At 42.2% G+C, this 22,741-nt stretch overlaps 1 protein-coding gene across 1 annotated transcript in view; it reads right to left on the bottom strand.

The window, feature by feature from the left end:
• Positions 1-736: 736 nt before the first annotated feature.
• The window catches only part of LOC130166722 (vasorin-like), a 30,715-nt gene continuing 8,710 nt past the window's right edge, over positions 737-22,741 (bottom strand). The window contains exon 2 of the mRNA XM_056372451.1: positions 737-5,636. Within this exon, the coding sequence (XP_056228426.1) occupies positions 3,489-5,615 (2,127 nt within the window). The 5' untranslated portion in view covers positions 5,616-5,636 and the 3' untranslated portion in view covers positions 737-3,488. The remainder of the gene's footprint in view (positions 5,637-22,741) is intronic.

Genomic DNA, 22,741 nt, shown 5'->3' with positions numbered 1-22,741 from the left:
GTACTCTGATCTGCGACACAAAGCTGAACCACGACTGTTTGTATCTGAATTAATAATCCAAACATTAATTTGGTAGGAAAGATTTACCACATGTTAAGGAGAGAAATTAACATAACCTTCTACCCTTAGAGGTTGCATTTTTGTATTCCTTGTCACAAGTTTGGACTTTTAGTTTATTGTGTGCTGTTTTCATTGCACTCAGCTTTGGGTAAGGTATAAGAAATGTAAATGCTGAATCAGCAAGAAAACAGCAATTGGCATCAGCTGCAGAGGCCATGTAATCTCTGTGATTTGGAAACTGTGTGTTATTTTGTAATTTTTTCCACTGGCATCTGTTCTTGGCTATTAGTGAAAATACAGAAAATGACCTCCATCCACACACCAACATAACGTCACAAATAATCGTGTTGTGGCTGGGGTTAGAGTGTGTGTGTGTGTGTATGTGTAATGAGGTATTGAGAGGTACGGGCTGTGCACAGTCTTCTGTTGTTACTGGAAATCCTTTCTCAGTTGTTGTTTTTGACGTGGCTCTATTACAACACCCCTGCACATTCAAAATGGATTTAACAGCCTAGAATGGGCCCAAATTCCTCAAATCCACAAGGAGGAGGAAAACAGCTAAAGGCCTCGCTACTGAGCACATTAACATGTACGTTACTGCACCATTAAAAAACACATAAAAGTGACTTGAATCTGCAGCCAACACCAGTCTTGATTAAAACACAAAACCACAGGCTAGAATTATCATCATGGCATTTTAATACTGTTCTTTTTCTCAGCATTGCTTTTCTGGCAAACATGTACACAAAAAAACGTAATTGACATAACTGACAAACATAAAACAATAAGGAAAAAAAGCTTCCCTAAATAAACAGGGAAGGTACTGTACAAGCATGTTGAAAATATTTCAAACATTTCCTGCCCCGCTCACTGTCCAAAGCAATACAGAATGTCTTCCAGTTGATATATTGGAGGAAAGCAGATATATGAGCATCTGTGTCTGTGTTTATACTGGAATATTGACAAAGTGAAGAAAGAAGTGAAGCCAGAGAACGGTAAGTTGATTTTGGACAGTGCTGGAGTGTAGTGCATGGACTCAATTATAAAGAAGACGACGTACTGTTGATGTGGAAGCAAAAAAAAAAAAAAAAAAAAAAAGACATGTTCACCTGAACAGTAATTTAAGCTTTCAGCTGTCCAACATAACAAATGTAACAAAGAGGGAGATCTTTTTTTACCTGGATAAATTGATAACATTACATTTCATATTTCTTCATTTTTAGTTTGTAATGTAATATAATGCAATGTCATGTGAGGCAAAATAAAGCCCCTTTTGTTTCTGAAATACACATCAACATGTAATATGACACAACAAGATCTCAGTAAGGCTCCACACCAATGTCGCTAAGGCACGTCTCTGTAAACCTGTTATACTTTGCTATTTAAGATTGTTTTTTATCATCTTTTATAAAGAAAAGATAAAAAAAAAAGTAATACCAAAAGCTTGTGACATTCCCGGCCCCAGACAGGAAAAAGAGAATAAATACCTAAGAATGGTGCATTTCACAGTCTGGTTGGCAGTAAACAAGCAAAACAGTCTCCAAACACACAAGCCAGTAATCGTTGTTGAGCAGAAACACACTGAATGGTTAAAGTGGAGGGACAGAAAAACAGCAAAAGCGTGTGAGAGAACAAAAAGCTGCAGGGGAACACTGTTTAGGGGCGGCACAGTGGAGCAGTGGTTACCACTGCTGCCTCACAGCAAGAAGGTTCTGGGTTTGAAACCTGTCGGCCGGCTGGGGCCTTTCTCTGTGGAGTTTGCATGTTCTCCCCTTTGCCTTCCTCCGAGTACGCCACCTTCCTCCCACACATGCAGGTTAATTGGTGTCTCTAAATTGCCCATAGGTGTTAATGTGAGCATGAGTGGCAGCTTGTCCCTAAATATCAGCCCTGTGATAGACTGGTCACCTATCTGGCAGTCAAAAAACAGTTTGAGGCTCGTGTTAACCTTGTCCTTATGAAGCGTTGGCAGACCTGTCAGAGAGAGTGAAGTGTCTGCCACTTGACGGTTAGATTCATTTGCTGAGCTCCTCTGATATACTGTATACCGTATGCTGTATTTTGTCCACGATGTATAGATAACAGAAATTTAATTGAATCTTTTCATTAAATCTTTTAAGATATTTGATTATTGCTGGCTGCTTTTAGTGCTAGTCTCACTAGTAAAATAGTATTTTACTTTAACACTGACTGCAAGGACCTCAGGAAAGTTTTAACTACATGCACCCTAAAATGAAAATAGGAAATGATCAAATCCACGATGTCTCATGCAAGCATTTTTAAGAGAAACAATTAATAATGTTTCAACTGACAACAATAACAATTCTGAATGGACATCAACAGCAAAAAACAATAAAAAAACAAAAAACACAACGGAAACAGAATAACATATCAGCTTGACAAAACAGCCTTCTAGTCAGGGCACAAAACAATCAGGCAAGTCCATTTACAATGGCTCTTCGTTCAGTCCATTTATCTTTCACAGCAAATTTATCTCCGTGGAGCCAGAAGAGTTGGGATGTGTAAAAAGAAATTACTGTGGATCTGTGGACACAGAAAAATCCAAATCCGCATGTGCAGAAACTTCAAAGTTTTGTTTCAGATTAGATAATGTCAACAGCAAAATATGGAGTTTAGGCAGCTTTTATGGTCATTAACCTATTGCGTCTAAAGTGTTTTTTTTTTCATTTCCTTATGTGACCATTAGTCTTGTGGCAGTTCATCACTTGGACACCAGAAAGGAAAAGGATTATTTCTTTTCAGTGCAAGCTCTTTTTTTATAAATTCCCATGGAGCAGTTGGAGTTGGCCGAGACCCCATTTTGTACCACGACGTGTGGTCCAGGCAAGTCTGGATCCCTGTTTTCATTTAAACCACTGTCATTTCCCCCACTTCTGTAGCCCAAACGCTGAGGCACTTCTCTCCTTACCGTATCTCCCAAATCCAGCAACAAGATTACAGCTCATTCACATAGTTTCTTTTATATAAACAAAGAAATTTTAAAAAACGAGCCGCCGATTACAGTTGTGTCAATGCAAAAAGGCACTTCCGTTTTCACTCTGCTACTAAGACTCCTCTAGTCGATTGCACATAGTTTAATCACTTGGTTAAGCCTCACCACCATCACCCAACTTGGCTTGATGACTTTAAACCACATCCTGCTTATTGTCCACAGCGGTTTAGCACATTTCCAATACGCTACGTAATCTTAAATTCATCATTTAGTATCTTTAAAACAGATGATCCATTCTGTAGTGTTATCATTAAGTCCAAATAAGTAAGTGCCACTTTTCAAACTGTGGATAGGTGAAATTGGAATGAAAATCTGATTTTTAACCACTAAGTGAGCCATAGCAGGATCTCACAAGTCCTGATGGGCAAGCCCACTCTCTCCAAAATCTTTCCAAGTGTTTGTATTTCATTGCATCTCAGAAGTAAGACGGCTTTAGGGATGCTATATTGTTATTTGATGGGCAGTGTCCTTGCATCAAGGGTACCTCATAGTCCAAACCCCCATTTTGTTGCGAGGATGGAGGCGGCTGAGGAGTGTGACAGCGGTCAATCTCAGGCTGTTTGTGGGGTAGTGTACCATTTCCCCCATTCTCCAGGCAGGCCTTGATCCCCTCCAGTTCCATGGGATCAGGATCAGCTGGGCCCAGCTCAAGCTCCATTCCTGCCTTGGCCTGCCTCCTCTTCCGCAGACAGACGATAGTCCCAGCCACCACGGCCAAACCCAGCACCAGTGCCAGGGCGGCGAGAGCAGGGATTAGAATATATTTTACCTGGCTCTGTGTCTTCACCCTGGGCTCTAAGGATGTCAGTGGAACCCCTTCGGTGCGAGCCTCTGTACACGACGCTGTTTCTACAGAGCTGTTGGCCCGAGAGTTGACTCTCTCTCTCAGGGGACTGGCACATACTGAGTAGGTAGAGTTGGGTCTCAAACCCCGCAAAGTGTACTCAGGGTATGATGCCGGCACACTCAGGATCATGGGGCGGCGGTCAGGCCCTGAGAGGTTACGGTAGGTCAACCTAATGCCACGGATGTGTGGCCGTGTCTCGATGAAGCGGTGCAGGTCAAGAAGGATAGATGTGGAGGTTACCTGGCGTGAGCTGATGGCATCAAGTTCAGCAGGAATTGCAGGGGCAACTACTGAAACTTCTGTTGCTGAAGGTTTTGGTGGCTCAGGAACTTCATCCACATTTTCACAGTAGAGGCCAGAGGTTCCCGAGGGACACAAACAGCTGAGCTGACCCAATGGGTCAAAATTACAAGTGCCCCCATTGAGGCAGATGTTTGGTGGGCAGATGTGCTGTCCGTAGTCCCCACTGGTGGAGCTAGGGGAGACTGGAGGTTCTGGTGGAAGTGGATAGCTGTCTGTTTTGGAGGAGAAGGTTTCCTCACTGGGTGGTGGAGGAGGAGGAATAGCATTGGTATGGGTGGTTTCCGGAGAGGTGGTTGGCATCTGGGGAACAGAAGTACTTCCAATGGGGGAGCCAATCAGCATTGTTGTTGTAGGTGGACATCCAAAATCTTTGTGTTCCAGCGCTGAAAGCATCTTCCCAGCGTTAACTAGAGGGAAGTGACATCTGGTTACCTCAGGCCTCCCAAGAATCACACCCTTCTCTTTTAGCCAAACAGGGAACCAGGCTAACGGACACAAGCAGTTGAATGGGTTCTCAGCCGCTGTCAGCTGCATCAACTTAGGGAAGCTCTGGAAGAAACCCTGTGGAAAACCCTGAAGATTAAGTCCACTGAGATCCAGTTCTTGAAGTCCAGTCAATTTCTGGAAGTCCTCCATCCTGAGCTCACCAAATGGGTTGGCCGCTAGGCTGAGCTTGATCAGCCCCTTAAGGGAGTCTTGCTTTAGGGCCTGCGGCACCTCAGCTAACTGGTTTAAGGAGATGTCGAGCTCATGGAGGTTCCCCAGGGAGGCTATGAGATCCACATCCAGAGAGGTAAGCCCCAGAGAGGCCACCTTAAAGGCTTCTAGGTGGGGAGTCTGGAGATCTGAGACTCCTAGGTTTGGGATGTTGTTGTTGCTGAGGTCTAGAAGCAGAAGCCTGGGGAAATGAAGGAATGGCAGAGATGTGAGCTGGTTCCCTTGGAGCTTGAGTTCCAGCAGCATCTCTAATCCTTCAAAAGCATCCAAATGGATACTCTGAATGCGGTTTGCATGGAGATACAGCCTCTCCAGCTGGACCAAGCCAGAGAAACTGTCTTTGGAAATGTGGGTAATGTGATTAGAGGAGAGATCCAAGTTCTTCAGCTTTGACAGCATCTCAAACACACCATCTGGAATCTCTGCCAGCTCATTCTGGCTCAGGTCTAGCATCTCCAGCTCCACCATGCCTTTGAAGTCTTCTTGGGACAAAGTGCTGATGCCGATCTGGAAGATGTAGAGTTCTCTGGTGGTGGCGGGGGCACGTGGCACAGTGCTGGAGCGACGATTAATGCAGAATATCGAGTCCTGGAGTGGGCAGGAACAGTCTGTAGGGCAGTCGGAGGATAACACCAGACCAGATGAAAGGAACAAGAGCAGGAAGTAAGGTAACATGGTGGTGTCAGGCCTCAAACTCTGAAAGACATAAAAGAAGAAATCGTTTGTGTTAGTCACCAGTTGCATACTAAGGTTGTTGTAATTAAGAGCGAATTTTACACGTTCAAACCAATTGATACATAAAATAAACTAAAGAATAATAGGTAGAAAGTTAATAGACATGCTAAATAAGGAATTAGAAAAGATTTTTTCTCAGTCTAACTTCTTAAGCCAAAATCAATTGGCTCATAAAGAAATGCCGGGAGATTTTTTTCATTATCCCTTCCACAATCTTCCACACTCACACAGGCATATATACAAACAGTCACACCGACTGCTCCATCATAGTGAATTTTGTGTTTTACATTCTTAATGAGCAGACACCCCAGGGATCAGGACCCACAGGCCAAGGCGACGGGTTAATACAGCCCACCCAGGGTGACCCCTCCTGGAATAAGTGAGAAACCTATTCAGCCTCTTTCCTGTGTTTATGACACAGTCCTTAGCCCATGCAACCCAGTCTGCAGTAATGCAGCAACATACACACATACCCAAGGCAAATATGCTGTGAGTGTGAAGGCACACACACGCAAATATTCAATCACATGTTTTGACATATTTGCCTAATCATATTACCAAAAACATTGGTGGCACACACAGGAACGTGGGGGAATTGGGGGGGGCAAGCGGCCCTGTTGTGGGTATGGTGTGTGTGTAAATGTATGAGTGTTGGACGGAGAGGGAGGTTGGAGGCGGGTGCTAAGCTCTAATTCATAATGCAAAGGCAGACAATGAATTTGGGAAGGTGGGAAATGATAATTTACTTTCCAAGTGTTGTACATTTGATTGATATTTGTTTTTCGTTTCACTGGAGTAGCTGATTAAAGGCAGTGACTACTGAGGCAAACTGAGGTTTCATTGCCTGCAAGGCTGGCAAAAAAGACTCTGTTTGTAATGGATGAACTAAAGGTTGTTTTTCTAGTTTAGATTCAGCCTTGCCTAGAAATGATGTAAATACATGCAAATTATATATAGATGAGTGCACACACAGATGATTTGGAAGCCTAGTATGACGGGATCAACTCTGGCGACTGTGACCTTCGACTCCAGACCAGCTGGAGCCCAAAGAGAGGATTTTCCAATTTCATCAAGTTTATTCTGGATTGCTTGTTGTAGTGCGACACGATCCAAGAGTCACAAAGACTGAAACTTGAGAGTGACCCTGGTAACAGTCAAAGGGATTTTCACTCAGGGAGGAAAAGAAAACAACAAATCAAACTGATGACACTTTGAATTTTAATTTGAATGAACAAAAATATAAAATAATTTTTTTTTAAAAACTGCCAACACTTTGAAACTGTACCATCCCTACCATTGAGTGGGAAATGATACACATTTCTAATTTCCACTGAACTGTTCAGTGACACAGGTAATGTTTTTAAAAGAGCAAAGTGCAGAGTGCAGGAGTGGGTCAGTTGACCTCATGTGTATTTAGCTCCATCTTTGCCTTTTGTGCATTTGCAGTACATATCCTTATGTCACCCCTTCCTCACCCCTCTCTCCTCACATCTCTCCCTCTTTCCCTTCCTCCTGTCCGACCTGGTTCATGTTAGTAAACTCTTGCCCTTTCCAAGACTCCAGAGGTGGAAGTTAAGGAGAAACCTAAGATGTTTTATTAAAGTCAGGAGCGCACCTCCGGCCCAGATGCCTCCGTTCCCTTTGTGCCCTTTGTCTCCTCCATTTATTCCTTTCTCCTCATAACATGCACTGAGCGAGGTCAGGGCTTGTCAGCGTGGCAGGAATTTGCAAATATTCCCTCATTTTCTGTCTTTATTTAGCTCAAAAGGAAAAGAGGGAAAGGGAAGAAAGAAGGTGGGTAAACAAGATTCTTTTGTGTCTTAAAAAAGAAAAATTGGGACTTCAAGAGAAGCTAATACAAACCAGAAGCAGCCAAATCTAACAGTGTTGTGGTGGTTGAGCTTCTACGGCTCACTTGGGAAAGATCAAACCTCTAACCTGCTGCTCAACGATAAGTGCCATGTTTTAATTGGCCCGTCCGTGAATACCAGTTCTCGGCAAGTTCCTAATGCTTTTCTGTGTTTTATAGAAAGTGACCACGACAAACGGACAAATGTGCGGCAACGAGGCAATAAAATGAGGTGGGATACAATGTGTTCTGAGTGCGTAGAGTCAACCTCTCTCTATCTGATGCCAGCTTCATAAAGTTTTATGAATGAGTTTCCAATTACAACTTTCTTTCCATTTGAGTCCTGTTGGTCCAGTGTCTCTCAGTAATGGCCAAAACTTGGAAATGGCGGGAAAAGGCGTTAAAGGACGTTAGAACTCTAAGCACTTCCCCCTTAACTCTTAACTTAACTTTCCAACACATTTCATGACAGTCCGCAGGAGTTTTTGACATATCCTGTGAAAGACAGACAGACATGATCAAAAACACGACCTCTTTGGTCGGATACCGTGTGATTCTTTCTCACGTTCTGCTACAGTCCATCACAAGATGCAACTGGATTGAATATGACCACTGAAATGTTACTGTGTTAGTGCCGATGCGACAGTGTTAGTTTTGGTGAGTGGAGACAGCAAAGCAGCCACCGTAAAATGTCTGGCATCACATTGCTTAAGTCACCAAACCACTCACTCTCTCACATCAGCCAGAAGAAAAAGAGAAGTGATCATTAGCATTGTTCAGACAGAAAGCTAATGCAAATGTCAACAATGCACGCGTTGGAAGTGTGGAACAGCATGCTCCGCTTATGTCAAAGTATTGCTGCTATGTCCTACGAATGCTTTTGTATGAAGGCGCATGCCTCAGTCTGAAGTAGCACAGCTCGGGAATCCAGATCTTTCTTTGTGTGCAGTCACTTACTGTTTATAGAACAGTAACAGGGTTATAATAAGAGCTGCTTGTCATTCCTTTAAGGGTGCTGCTGCTGCTGGTACAATTTGATTGCAGAGGAGAAGAGGAATGAATGGAATATGAATGAAGGCATAATTGTGTTTCAGAGTCAAGAAAAAAGGAGGAAAAAAAAATCATCTCCTGACAAATCTTACAGTTTGCTTTTTAAATTTAAAGCTAACATATCCAACATGTGTCAGGACATGCACTGTAGGTAAAACCCTCCTGAGAGGATGCGTCATTTACAGCCTCTCTGCAAAGTTTACTGCAGGGAAACCCGCTGCTATGAGCTCTCTGCCGCTGGGTGGTGAGGTAGAAACAACCTTCAACCACAGAGGATAAGGATTTAAACCTCCATGACAGCGGGCATCCGCCCTGCTGAAGCATCCTTGTTTAAGAAACAGAATCCCTTCCCACTTAAGGGCTGCTGCTCTGTAGCTGAACGTGACCTCTGACCTCCCTGTAGATGAGGCTGAGACAACAGACGAGTTTCTCTTTTAGGGTTATAAAGTGTCTCCTTATGTCAGTGAACTTTAGTCTTTCCAGAGGTGATTGCACCCTCATGTGTTGATGTCACCAAGAGATCAGCTGATGGCCCGTCAGTGACGCCTCAGCGCAGCATTGTATTATTTTATTTTCGCGTTTCTCTACGAAAATTCGAATTGCTTGTGAAAGCGTTTCACGAGATGTATAGTTTTCCTGTTTACTTTATTTCATATTAAAGTAATTAAAATATCGAATTATATCAAATTATGTTTCAAATTATGTTTTTTAAATGATGCTATGTTCCTGACGTGTGCCAGTTGCTAACTAATTATATATTGCATCCTTGAGCTTTTATTTTCTTGACTTGTTTTCTGAAAGTTTACTCGCTCAGTGAAGGCATCATGTTGTCATAGCAGACCTTGGTAAATGCATGGTTTTTGTGCAGTTTTTACATGTTGTTGTTGTTGTTGTTGTGGTGTTGTGTTGTGACATTTTAAAGTCATTCAGAAAGTTCATAACAGCTGATTTTAAGAGCTTAGTGTTGGTTCACCACTGGTGATTGTTTTGACTTTTTTTGAAATCTGTGCAGAATGACCCTTGGGATTATATTAATTTATTTAATAAGCGAATAATAATCATTATTAGTAGAAGTAGTTAGAATTAGTAGCAGTGTAGAAATAACAATATTTTAAAAGAACATGAGTTAATTCGATCACAGCTGCTTTATACACGGTATACCTCCTCTTAATTTGAAAGCTTTTCAAAGGAATGACAGGATAAGTGGGAGGAAACAAGGATGCAGGAGGAGATGAAGCGAGGAACGAAAAGCTCACAGCTTAGTCTGTGCGTGCCTACTTTAACATCTCGACCTGTTGGTCCTGTTGTTTGATACTGAACGGGTGCCCACATCATAAAGCCAAGAATCTGCCATCCACCACATGCAATCGGTCCTGCATAGCACTGCAATAACACAACTTGGAGTTACGTTCTCTTTGCTCTTTCATAAATTCATAATTAAATGTGACAGGGAGCATTCTGCTAAGACTTTGTGGCACGCAGTATATCCTCAGCTATTTGTATGAGTGTAGATAAGGCCGCATGATGAAAGAGAAACGTCGCCGTCAGAATGACATGAAACAGGTCAACATCCACCCGAGACCTGAGGAGCACTGCAGCACACAGCCACCAACACACACACACACACACACACACACACACACAGGCATTCCTGCACATGTTCACACCAGCAGACACACACACACACACAAACACGTCTACAACACAGCTGGATTCTGTTACCCACAATACACTGCAGCCATCTCTCACTGTGAGACAGAATGAAAGACCCACATAAACCTTTGTCCTCCCCCGTGATAAGAGAAAGGTAGAGAGAGAGAGAACAGAGAGGGAGACTAATAGACAGTGAGTGTGAGAGGGAAAAGGACACGAGACGGTGAGAGAGAGAAATTCGGTGTCTTAATAGCTGGTAGCTGACGACGGCCTCCATTCATCCAAAATCTGCTGTAAACACAGCGACTCCACTAAACCTACAGTGTATAACAAAAACCAGATATGACAAGTGTTGACATTCTCTCAGACTGAGGTGGAAGGAGTCAGAGAAAATCCCGGTCAAGCACAACTACTGCTACTTGACTAACTATTACTCAATGAAAATTAAAGGAAAGTCGACTTTGAAAGGGAGAGGGACTATTTTCTTACTTTTTACATTTTTTTGTAATACACTGGAATTATCCTTTCCTCGTAAAACATCTCTTTACTTGTTAGCAGTCTTCTTCCTCTCCGACAAAACAAGGGCCAACTCATACCGAACACTGTTCTTTAGCTCTACTAGTGGTCAAAAACTCCACAGGTTACCTTTAAGTAAGTAAGTGAAACTGTACAAATGTTTAAGTAAGATTAACTATTAAAGAATATTTACACCAACCTCCTCAATTTTGAGTTTGTAGAATTATGAAAACTGCTCAAGTAAAATTGATTTCCTCTTCTCTTCTCTAACTTCATCTGGGGCGTGCCAGTGGATCAAAAGTATTTAATTAAAGGCAGATCCGCAGCACCTCCAGTTCTTTGCCATTGCTTTGTATTGTTTTTCCTCCTCATTCCTGTCAGGGGTGAGCACTGCGATATCAAAGGGAGGCAGAACAGCAACTGTGGTTTAATCCTTCCAGGATAGGAAGGTTTGGTATTCTTTATTTATTTACACCCACATCAGCAGGGAGCATTATGAAGATTAAAGAAATCACTAAGGGGAACCTAGAAATACTGTTGACTAAAACAACCACAGTGGCTGCCGTAATGCAGGAGCAACAAAACAAGCTCATGTCTGTTGCAAAGTTTCAGGTATGACTTAACGCTGCAGATAGAGCCCAACTAAAGAGGAGGGGCAGGAGAGTCAGGAATGACGGTACAAAGAAGCAGAGAGTGGATCATAAATTTTGTCAGAAGGTCTGTCTACAGGGAGATGACCTCATTCCCGTGGAGAGAAAAAAAAAAGGGGGACATGAGTTAGCGGTACAACCCTTACCTTAACTCCCCCACCCCTGAAACTCCCCGCAGTGGAATATCCTGTTACCTCATGGCTGAAAAGCTCGAAGAGGAAAAATCGGTTTAACCACTTCAAACTCTTTGCCTTAATGGCTGTTGTGTGAACGGGTAAAAGTTCATAATATACTGTACACGCACATGAACAAGCAAGCATATGTCAGGATAACTGATGATATACATACACACACACACACATATGCACAAAATGTCTCAGATGCTACTTTTACGCTTATTTTGATCTAGTACAAACTTTTTCCATTACTGGATTTGCTGCTTTGTACATGTCCCATATTGATCAGTGGATGGTGCGTTCACAGTCATGTGATTGCTGCTGATGTGTTAATGTTGATTAGCAAAATTTGAGCCTGGCTCATGTTTTTGTCACTTGTCTTTGTGCTGAAGGTCGTTGCATTGTGTGTTGTGACTGTGCAAACGATTCAGTTGTCACATTGAAATGAATGATAAACTGTATCAGTGCTATTGTTGTGGGTGATGACGTGTTGATGATCAGGTCCTGTAAGTCATTCTGTACAGAGTTCAAACCTGCGAATGGCATAACATAATGTGGATCAACAACTCATACATTCACATGTGCTGTCCCTGCAACCGCTGCTGAACACTTCCAGTGTCCATGGATGGATCCAATATGGAGGCAAATCTTTCTCACCATATTTTGAAATTTAAACGCCTGCGAATTTGTAGCAGTGAATTTTTTGCATTGAAATGAAGTATCGGATTGATGACCATACGCACGTAACTTGATTGGCTGCATGTTGGTTCGGTTTTAGACAGAATCGATTGCTTATCCTTGTTATTCTGGATGGTGAATCAAAATTTTTTAATTCAAATTTTGGGATCTGAATTTGGACTATTGAATCTGAGCAACTTGAATATTTATGATTCAAATTTTTTAAATCTTTAATTTTTTCATTCTGAATTTGTCAACATTGAAAAATAACAGTGAAGTCAGTTATTGTGAATAAAATTTAAAAAAAGATGATTTCAATTTGGAAAAAAATCTGTGCTAGAAATTTATGGGCTTTTAAATTTCTAAATTTGGTGAAACAGATTTGCTTCCATAATTGAATCAATGAGAGATGGATTAACACGTTTGTTTCAACTCTTTCCAGACCAGTCAGTCTTTTTTTTTCTGTGCCTCAGTCCAAAAAAATCCAAAGAGCAGTTTTAATGTGAAACAGCAAAAATGTATGATGGATGAAGAGATAGTCATGAGGAGCATGTTGAGAAAATTAAAACCAATAAACACATGGAATTCTCTCATTGAAAGAGGGCAGGAGACGATGCATTAAAGGGCCTGTGTGCAGTCTTCACTTTAGATGACAGTGAGCCGACTGCGTGCCGGCTCTGAGCCGAACAAAGCAAAAGCCTCTCGACTGACAATAGCAGCACATAAATAAGTCGCACAGAACACAATGGGATGTGTGAAAGAAACAATCATACACATGCTAACTATTAACGCTAAAGCTTAATTACATACACAACCTCCCACACACAGTCTTCTTTCTCTCCAGCTGCACTGAAAGCTCTTCTCTTTTCTTACTCTCTTTGCTTTAACATCTTTCATACAAATACATATACACTGCACACAAAGGCAGCATGACCAGTCGCCTCCTGCCTCCTTATAGAAAAACCTCTCGTCAAGCTTTCACTGGCTGCTGATCCTGATCTGATTGGAGTCAGGTCTCTTCTTACCTGCTGTGTTTTCGTCTTTCCCACCAGTTCTCCTTACTCTGTGCCTCTATTAACCTCTGGCACTCTGTCCCTCTCCACGTCTACATTTGTCCTTGCATGAGCAAAAGTAGAGAGAGCATTTTCATCAACTTCAAAAGAGCAGCAAAGTTGTTGTTAGCCGCTGCTTAACCTTGTTACTCCCAGTAGTTTCAGGAGAAGTGAGGAGATCATCACGTAGAATATGAAAGAACAACCCAACAAACCAGATTACTGTCTTATAATCAATCATTATTTGCCAGCGACCTCTGTCACCCCGGTGGATGGATTTGGGCCATGTGGCTGCCTCAGTGACGCCTGGTGTGTTTTTGGTGTCTGACTCAAGTATGGCAGAGATGCCAGCTATGCTGCTGCTGCTATGATGAAAATGCAAAGCGGCACGTAGGTGTGTTGCTGCTGCTTGTCAGACCTCCATTCTCTCCTCTGTGGATTTAGGAATCATCGCTGTGAGGGGATGCAAAGTAAAACAACTAGAACCTGCCTGTTTACAACTTAATCTGTCTTTGGCTTGAGGTGTTTGTGGGCCAAAGCCAACAGATACTTTTTTTTCATTTTTTTTAAACTGATTATTTGCTGAAGTCGTTCCAAGACAGAACTGCAGTGACAAGTCCCTGATCTCAGAGGAGTGTATACCCTACTGTCTGCCAGTAAATCATGTAGAACCAACGCTTGACATTTAATCTACAAATATAATAGTTTTGAAAGCTGAAATATTTTAGCTTGACGCTGAGCCTTTTTCATTTTGCTTTATCACACGTTTTGTCTTATGAGACACAGGTGTAACAAACGTCACCGATGATTGTTGCACTCCCTCTCGGTGTTTCAGGGCCAGATCTCTTGTGCTGTGCCTGCTGGCTCACCAGCTCTTGGTCCTTGTTTTGTTTACTAATTATTCTTTATATGGACTGTCCAGAACAAGAAAACATGTTGTTAATAGTGACCGTCTTAGTAAGCAGAGGTCAAGGTGGCACTGCAATAGTTGTCATCAAGGTGGAGACTTGTATTCGAGGTGGTGTTTTCCCTCAAAGCAAATCCAGTGTGTTAAAGCCAGTTTACACCTCTGCCTAGAATTGAGGCTGTAGATGTGGTGCAGGTATGGCGTAAGTACGGTGTGGTTGTACCCGTCACCATAGCCTGACATGCACCTCCCTAGAAATGTAACTACACGTTACGGTGACAAAGACCACAACAACTATGATTTGTTCGCTTGGTAGCATCATATTTCCTGATGTTTATCAAAGCGATGGCGGTCTTCTAGTCGTTCTCCTTCAGACCACAAACGGTCTAAGTTTCCACCCTGTGTGTACAGGGATAAATAAGCTGAATAAGTTGGAGACTACACATCTAACTGTGACTCCACTCAAGTATAGATTCTTTAAGCATGAAAATGTGACAGTGACACATTGGTGTAACTCTTTTTTTTTTTAACAGATCTGTGCACACTCAGATAACTCAAAGTAAAGTAAAATCCAGTAAATATCTAATAGATACATGCTGATGTCCATTAAAATGTTCTGTTTCCTAGAGCCAGAGAATGTAGAATGGAAACCCGCCAACTTATCTGTGCTACAAGAGTGATTACCAACCTGCTTTGGTATTTCCGTGTGGCACGATTGGTTACACCCCTTTTGGTTCAGGATGAATTTTGGTGGCACCGGTTTTTCCACTGAGGCTCTAAACCTATGAACGCAGCGATAAAGCGCCACAAGCAAGGTTAGGAATCCAGCAGTAACGGCTGCAGCAGCAGATCAGTCATAAAATGTGGCGTGTGTGAGTGCTCATGTGTCTTCACACTTCACTGGCTGTGAGCCTGTCCTGTCAGTCAGCAGTTGGAAATAAGCATGTCACCTGCACTCAGCCATCACACAGGTGTGCCAGCAGGCACCTGGCAATAGAAACAACCCTCTCAAACATGTCCACTCCTTTCCTATCATCCTTTCCTGACAGCTGATACAAATCTGTTTAATCCTCCCAGGGAAGCTACAAATCCTACAGGTACAGTTAGACTTTTTACTCACTGAAATTATTGCACTAAGTTCGTGTCTGACAGTCTGAGGTCGTCCAACAAGTTATATGCAATTAAAAGTTGTTATTCTCAACTTGATTAGGGCTGAGGTTTTATAGAATTAAACTGTTGGAGCTGAAATATGCAAACGTCTCACCCTGAAGCAGTAAGTGCATTATTAGTCCCTCCCTCGCCCCCCTCACATCTCTTAGGCCTGCCATCGCTTGTTGCTCATCTTAATGAGCTCTTTACATCTGGAAATAGCATCTCACCTGAAGCTGAGATACTGACAGAGGTCACAGAAGCAAAAGTTCAATGAGGTTCAATAAGGTTTTAATTGGCCTTGTTTTCTGTGCACCTTCCCTGCATTATTATTATTATCTGTGATACCACTGCACATTTAAAGTCAAATACACTTCACTGGTCCCTGCTCTTCATCCATTTATCTCCTGCCTCCCTCTGCCTGTCCGCCTGTCCACCCATCCATCCCTCCATCCTTCCAGCTCAAGGCCTGATTACTGACTGACAACAGGAGCCCCATCATGCTTGTTAATGCTAACTGTCAGTTACCCGTGACTGGCCTCTGGCAGGGTACAGGCTGGGCTGAACTGTGGGGGACGAGTGAAGTGCTTTACGCTCCTCCACCAACTTATACAAGTCTAGACAGGCATTATACCACTACAGCTTATCGGTATTTTAACAAACATCAGGCCTAGTCTCTCTCTGAGTGATGTTCCTCTTTTCTTCCATCACTCCACACAAATATATTGCTATAAAACTTATTTTATTGGTCCTTTTTTAATTGTCTTAAAAATAGCAACACATAAATGGAAGAAAACACACATACAGGTGTGAGACACTGCTGCAATATCATCGTCCAAGTAGCACAATCACAAAGCAGCTCATAAATATTAAGCATGTTTGATACAGACAGGACTCAGTCCAGTAGCTGCAGTCACAGGGAGGGCCGACCTATCGTGCAGTGTGTTTATATGCACTCAAGAAACCAAGTAAGGAGCTATTTGTAAATTTTGCTATTGCTACAGCATTAGCATAAACAGCTGTTTACTTACCAGTCTTGCTGAGAGCTTTAGCCATCGTTGAGTTTACAAGACAAGAGGTTATAATACGCCCTCTGAGCAGTGCTACTTCTTCAGGGCAGGCTGCAGTGACTTGGTATCGGAAAGTGACGAGACAGTCGGACCTGGCTGGGGCTAGTTGGTTAGCATGCTAACTTAAGTAGAAGAAAAGAAGTGATACAAATAGAAACAAAACCAGAGGAATGCTTTCCACCACTGGAGACAGCTCTTGGTGAGTAAATGAATGAAATTTGATGCTGAACGCGCAATGTTTCCTTTAGACTGGTAAGTAAACAGCTATTGATGCTAACGCTGGCTATGTAGCAATAGCAGAACTTACAAATCGCTCCAAACTGGGTTTCTCCTTTACATTATGTTATCATCTTACTGGAGAAAGTGTGGTAATGTTGGGAAAGGCCCTGCCACATTTGTATTCTGACTATCCACTTGAAATGCAATCATGGCAACTTTCTTAACCTTTTGACTTTCACTCATAAGTTTACACTTTTATTCATTGTGACTAACTATGTATGCAGTGATACAGGTCATTTGGCGGATGTTGTCCGCGTACCGAATCAGATTATCCAGGGACTTAATAAATTACTCGCCAAGCTTTGCCTCTTGATGGACCAATTCGCCTCAGTACAAATGTGCAAGAATGTGGCATAATTCTATTAGAGTTCATAATTTTCACTACACAGCAAAACTTTTACACATTAAATTTGTGGATACAATGTATTTGCTGTATGTCAGACCTTTCCTCAGACTTCACCACAGCCCTGGCATGCTGGCGTGCTGTTAGCATGGCTCAGTAACATCATGGGACTTCCGACTTCACCAAAACCTACTAAGTAATTTGTGCAGGAAATTTGTAAGCATGGCAGAGTTGCACCGGAAAATCAGCAACAATCAGTGCCGTTATTTACAATCACACGTCCCCGTATCATATTTGTCCCGTGCAAACACGACTTTACACCATCATGAACACTGCATCTTGCCGCACCCGTTGAAATCCTTGCGGGGAAGCACGCACACACAACAACACACACACACACACACACACACACACACACACACACACACACACAAGCAAGCAAACTGAAACTCATGGCCCAAAGACCTCTACCAACTGTCCCCTGCTGCTGGATCACCTCATTAACCCAGTGTTAGGTCAGGGAGTGTGGATGGATTTACTGCAGAGAGAGACTTCTATAGGAACTGCCAGTAAGGACACACACACACACACACACACACACACACACACACACACACACACACACACACTGGAAAATGAGTTCACCTTCTGAAAATCAAGAACACATAACAATTTATTAATATGAGGCACAAAGGCACAGTTTGTGTGTGTGTGTGTGTGTGTAGAAATGTATCCCTGAAGTAGGGTGTTTTTTTGGTGTGTGTGTGTGTGTGTGTGGGTAGGGGGAATGGGTGTTTACTTTGTCACTTATCTATTTACTTAAACTCCTGACATATCCTTTAAAGTAAACACATGCACGCACGCACACACACACACACACACACACACACACACACACACACACACACACACACACACACTGTTGTCTCCGCTGGAAGGGGAATCAATTAGTGGAACTGAAGCACGCGTGTGTTTGTTTGGCTTGGTTAAAGCCGGCGACCTCGGCTGGTTCATGACCCAGAAACAAAGGCTGCATTTTACACAGGAACAGAAAATCTGAATTTTAACTCTTTGTGGTGCCGGTTCAGAGCCACGCCAGGTCGTCTGCTCAAAGTTTACAAGACCAGATCTGATTCCCAGCCATTATTTTCACAGTGTGCAAGCAGCTACAGACACGTAAAATGTGTCCTGGGAGGGCGACTCTGCTGAGAACCCTTTGTGTCTGCAGGAGAAGGAAAATATGGAACTCATTTTAGTTTGGACGCAGATCATCCTGAGCTATTTGTGCAAAATGTCATTGCAAAAAAATTAGTTTTCATGCTTCAGTCATGTAAAGTTTGATGTTTTAAAGCACTTTCTACTTTTATTAAGAAAACTATCTCACAATAGCAAAAAGAAAAAAAAAAAAAGTGGTGATTTTATACATAGACCACAGTTCTGTGTTTACCTAAACTCACAAAGCAGATTGTGTTAAGTCCTCTGATGACATCACACACAATCACACACATCAGAGAGCTTATCTCTTCAACAGACCATTAATCAAGACCGAAACCAGGCTCTTTCTCTGTTTGCACATGCTTCACTATGAGCAGTGAACATTCACCTCGAATCAGAGGCGACTTATTCAAAGTCCTGAGAAAAAGCCATTGTGATCATAAGTCATTTTCTGGGTTTGCAAATTGTTACACTGCAGGAAAAGCAGCTTAGATTATCCAACAAGTGATCTAGTTGAATATGGTCAAAGGTCACGTTAATACCCTGTCTCGCGTCTTCTGTTTCTTCTGAGGTGGGACGTTATATATATATATATACACACCATAACCAGTTACATGGCTTAAGTGGTTGATGGTGAAGCAACTGGGCAGCAATGAAGAAAGTGTGTTTTTAAATGTCATAAAGTTCAGTTGTGCATCTTGTGTCAAAGCGCAGTTCAATGATCCTTTTTTAAACACAAACTTGCCAGTTTACATGTTTGCTAAGTATTCTGCGAGCCTCGCCCCGCCCTCCGTGGTGGAACTGGACTCTGAGGAGAAATGTGAAGGAATAGCTGCGACACGGTCTGCTGCAGACCGGGCGCTGACACACGACTCTGAAAAAAAAAAAAAAAAGCGCCCGAGGCCTGTGGGGATGTTTGGAGAAGGAACGGGGAGAAAAATAGTGTTGTTGTGTTTGTGTGGATGGATGGAGTGTGCATACGCGCAGACACGCACAAAAAACAAACGTGCACGCTAGACTACCACAGAAGCCGCAAGTGACCTTGTTTGATTTTGCACTGATAACATAGACAATGCTGCCTTTTTTAAAAAACATCCCATGTAAGGGGGGATGAGATGATTTGGGTCATTTTGTTGTAAAATTTCATGTAGATACATAGAAAATGCAGGAAAGAGGGGCAGAACATATGACAAACACTTATACTAGCCACCAAATTGTTTTTCAAACCTCATGGAAACAGTGGGATATAATTTGAATGTTTGAAGTATTTTTTAACTCATATGAGTTTCGAAGGAGCTTAAATGGTCCAGTAAAGCGCGACCATGCTCTTTTTTTCAGATTCCTTTACAGATAGTATCTCGTCTGTTTGATTTCATGGGAAGATTGGAGTCTGTGACTGTTTGAACTAGTTGAAGAACATGCAGAGTCTCAGCCTAACAACAAACAGGAGAAGACATCCACAGAAAAACAACTTAAATCTAAATATTTCCACTGTAACTTCAGCTCATCGTGTCATTTCACACCTTTTATTTTCTTTCTAGACATCATTTATGCAAAAAGCAAATCCCCTGGTGGTTCTGATCCAGTTCTTGCGTCCCATGTTCATGGGGTTTCAACTCCATTTAAACTCTGCATTTGTCAGAGTGTTTGCTAAGAACATACAATGACTAAAAACACTGTGCGAGAACATAAAACAAATAGCTGCTTAATATCTCTACAGGCTCAGCTGTCCTTCAAGCTGTCAATTATAAAAAATACTGTATGTTTGTTTCAACTGCAGGGACATTACTGAGTCGACTTACAGTTTTTACTCCATGTCCACTGTTGTTTGCTTACTCAGCTGTCCAGTGTGCTGACCCTGTCGTTACCCTCAGCTGACACTCCATATAAATAGTTTTCTCTGTCCTGAAGCAGGGACAATAAAATGAACGAAATCCATATAAAACGGCTACATTTAACGGTTCTTTTGGAAATCTATCACTTTCTTCCTAACTACAGGAGTTGCAATAAACTTGGGAGAACATGTCCCTCCCCGAACCCCCCCCCCCCCCCCCCCCACACACACACACACACACACACACACACACAAACACACACACACACACACACACACACACACACCTTTCCAGACCTTTGAATAATGGCTGCAGTCAAATTTTAATGAGCAGGGAGTGAAGTGAAATCCAGAAGTGTCTGAACTGACCAACAGCCCAACTGAAACCCAACACAGTTTTGCTATGAGGCTGGGAAGTTGCTTCATCAGTCTTCTTCCTCAATTCATCTAATATGTAATCTGTTCCAATGAGGGTAAGAGTCTGGTGTGTCTTGGCCTCGTCAGAGGTATGGAGCAACGTTCCTGCAGCTGACTGACCCTCTCACTGCTTGTCTTGGACTTGTGTTGGTCTGTCTGTGTTTATGAACTGTCTTGGTTTAGCTAGTGGCCAGCGCTAATGCATTGGTACAATAAAGAAATAAACACTGTCCTGTGTAGAACTTTAAGACCGACCCTGGCAAGTGTCAAGAGTACACACAATGTTTATTTAGTGCACCCTAAAATGAATAAACTCACAATAATTAGCAGAAGAGACACAATATTCACACAACGTTGTGTTCGACAGCCAATGACTCAAGAATACATACGTACTGTATCTCAGTCCAAGATCATAATAAAACTGTGGCCTTATTAATCACAGGCAGCCCATTTCTTACCTAACAAGTTTTACTGTTTATTTTCACAGCAGCATGTGTACAGCTAGTTGCTTGTTAGCAAGGAGTAAGCAAAGTGTGCAATATAGCATCCCATGTAGCTATTTGTAAGTTTTCTCTGTTGCCAAATGTTGTTTCTTGCTGGGAGCCGGTGGTGGAGACTGTCCCTTGACAACAGCTTTGACCATTGTTGCGTTTACAAGACAAAAGGTTATAATACCCCCTCTGAGCAGCGCTACTTCCTCAGGGCAGATTGGAGGGGCTAGCTTGTTAGCGCGCTAACTTCAGTAGAAGGAAAGATGCAATGGAGACAAAAGCTAACGTTGCTGTTGCTTTCCACCTCTGGAGACGGCTCTTGGTGAGTAAATGAATGAAGTTTGTTGCTGAACTTCTTGCTAACTGACCAAGCTGTGTATTATTTCAGTTTGAAAATGTCACCTTTTATACCTTCTCGCTTCATACTTTCCCAAATTGAATCTTTCTGATTTGTTGTCATTAACTTTAGTGGATGCTATCTGTGTTTGTTGCTTTTTTCTTTTTTTAAATAAACACCCAGTGATACACATGCACACAAACACATACTTCCATTATTCACTCCTCTTGCTGCCAGTGTGCACTGAAGCTGCTGGTGCCTAACTCTTGATCCGCTTGCCATCTCTTTGAAGTGGCTTTCGCCTCTCATTTGTGAACAAGATGTCCAAATTAAAGATACCGCAGGCTCGCCCACAGCCGCAGTTTGCTACGCTGGGTTCAGTGGGCAGACTGATGTTTTATCTGAGACAGCACTGACTCAGACCAACAGCTAGTTATGAAGCTGGAGGGAGTGTTGATAAGTTGTAACGACGTTCTTGTCAACAGATAAAGCGGATTTGTTTCTTTTGCACTTTTTAGCATTATGCAAAGAACGTGACCGCACTAAAAGCTGTTTGTCTTATTCCTAAAAAGCTCTCCAACTCCGCTGACATGCCATGTGGGAACAATGAGGAAATAATCTGTGCCTCGTCTACTCAAAACAACTTTACAGTGTTCATTATAAACATTCACAACTGTTTAAAGCTGACAGAGTGTTCTTGTGGATATTGTTGCTCTGTATAATTATTCTCAGCTTTCGGCACATTTTAATATTTGTGTTCCTGTTTTCTTTCTACGTCAAAGAAAACACTGCAATGTCACCCAGAAACTATAAAATACATAGCTTTGCCTTTTTTTCACTGCAGTACGAGACAAAGCTGTTTAATTCACAGAAACACTCCCACTTCCATGATAGTTTTATTCTAATACTTTGTATTATATGGATCATTGACTCTGTCCCTTTGGTCTTTTTTCCCCCCATGATTTACTGGATGTTTTTAAGACTTCCATCAGTGGGCTTGTTGTTGCAGCAGTGGAGACAGATGTTGTCAGGCTCAGGAAATATATCACAGATATGTTTTGTGTGTCACAGCAAAATATGCAACAGTTGTCAGACTCTGCTTTTTCTTAATGACATGGAAACAAATACATCCAACAATATGTAATAAAATGTTTTTTATTATAGATACTTTAACTGCATTAAATCTTCATCTACATTAATCATAATGTCTTGGCAGTTATTTGCTGGAGCTGACCTCAAGTCTACTTTCAAAATGCCACACACCTTGCAAGATCTGTGATGTGGAAAGCCAAGTCGACTGTTGAAGACGTGACCTGAACCTGCTCTCATTACGATAAACAAGTGAGTAACAGTTGTGAATCTTGCACAAGCCCCTGCGTGCATGGTTGGATCTGTTTGTC

This window comes from Seriola aureovittata, chromosome 3 (assembly GCF_021018895.1).
Source record: "Seriola aureovittata isolate HTS-2021-v1 ecotype China chromosome 3, ASM2101889v1, whole genome shotgun sequence".
NCBI classification, from domain to species: domain Eukaryota; kingdom Metazoa; phylum Chordata; class Actinopteri; order Carangiformes; family Carangidae; genus Seriola; species Seriola aureovittata.
This window is presented reverse-complemented; position numbering and strand designations above follow the sequence as displayed.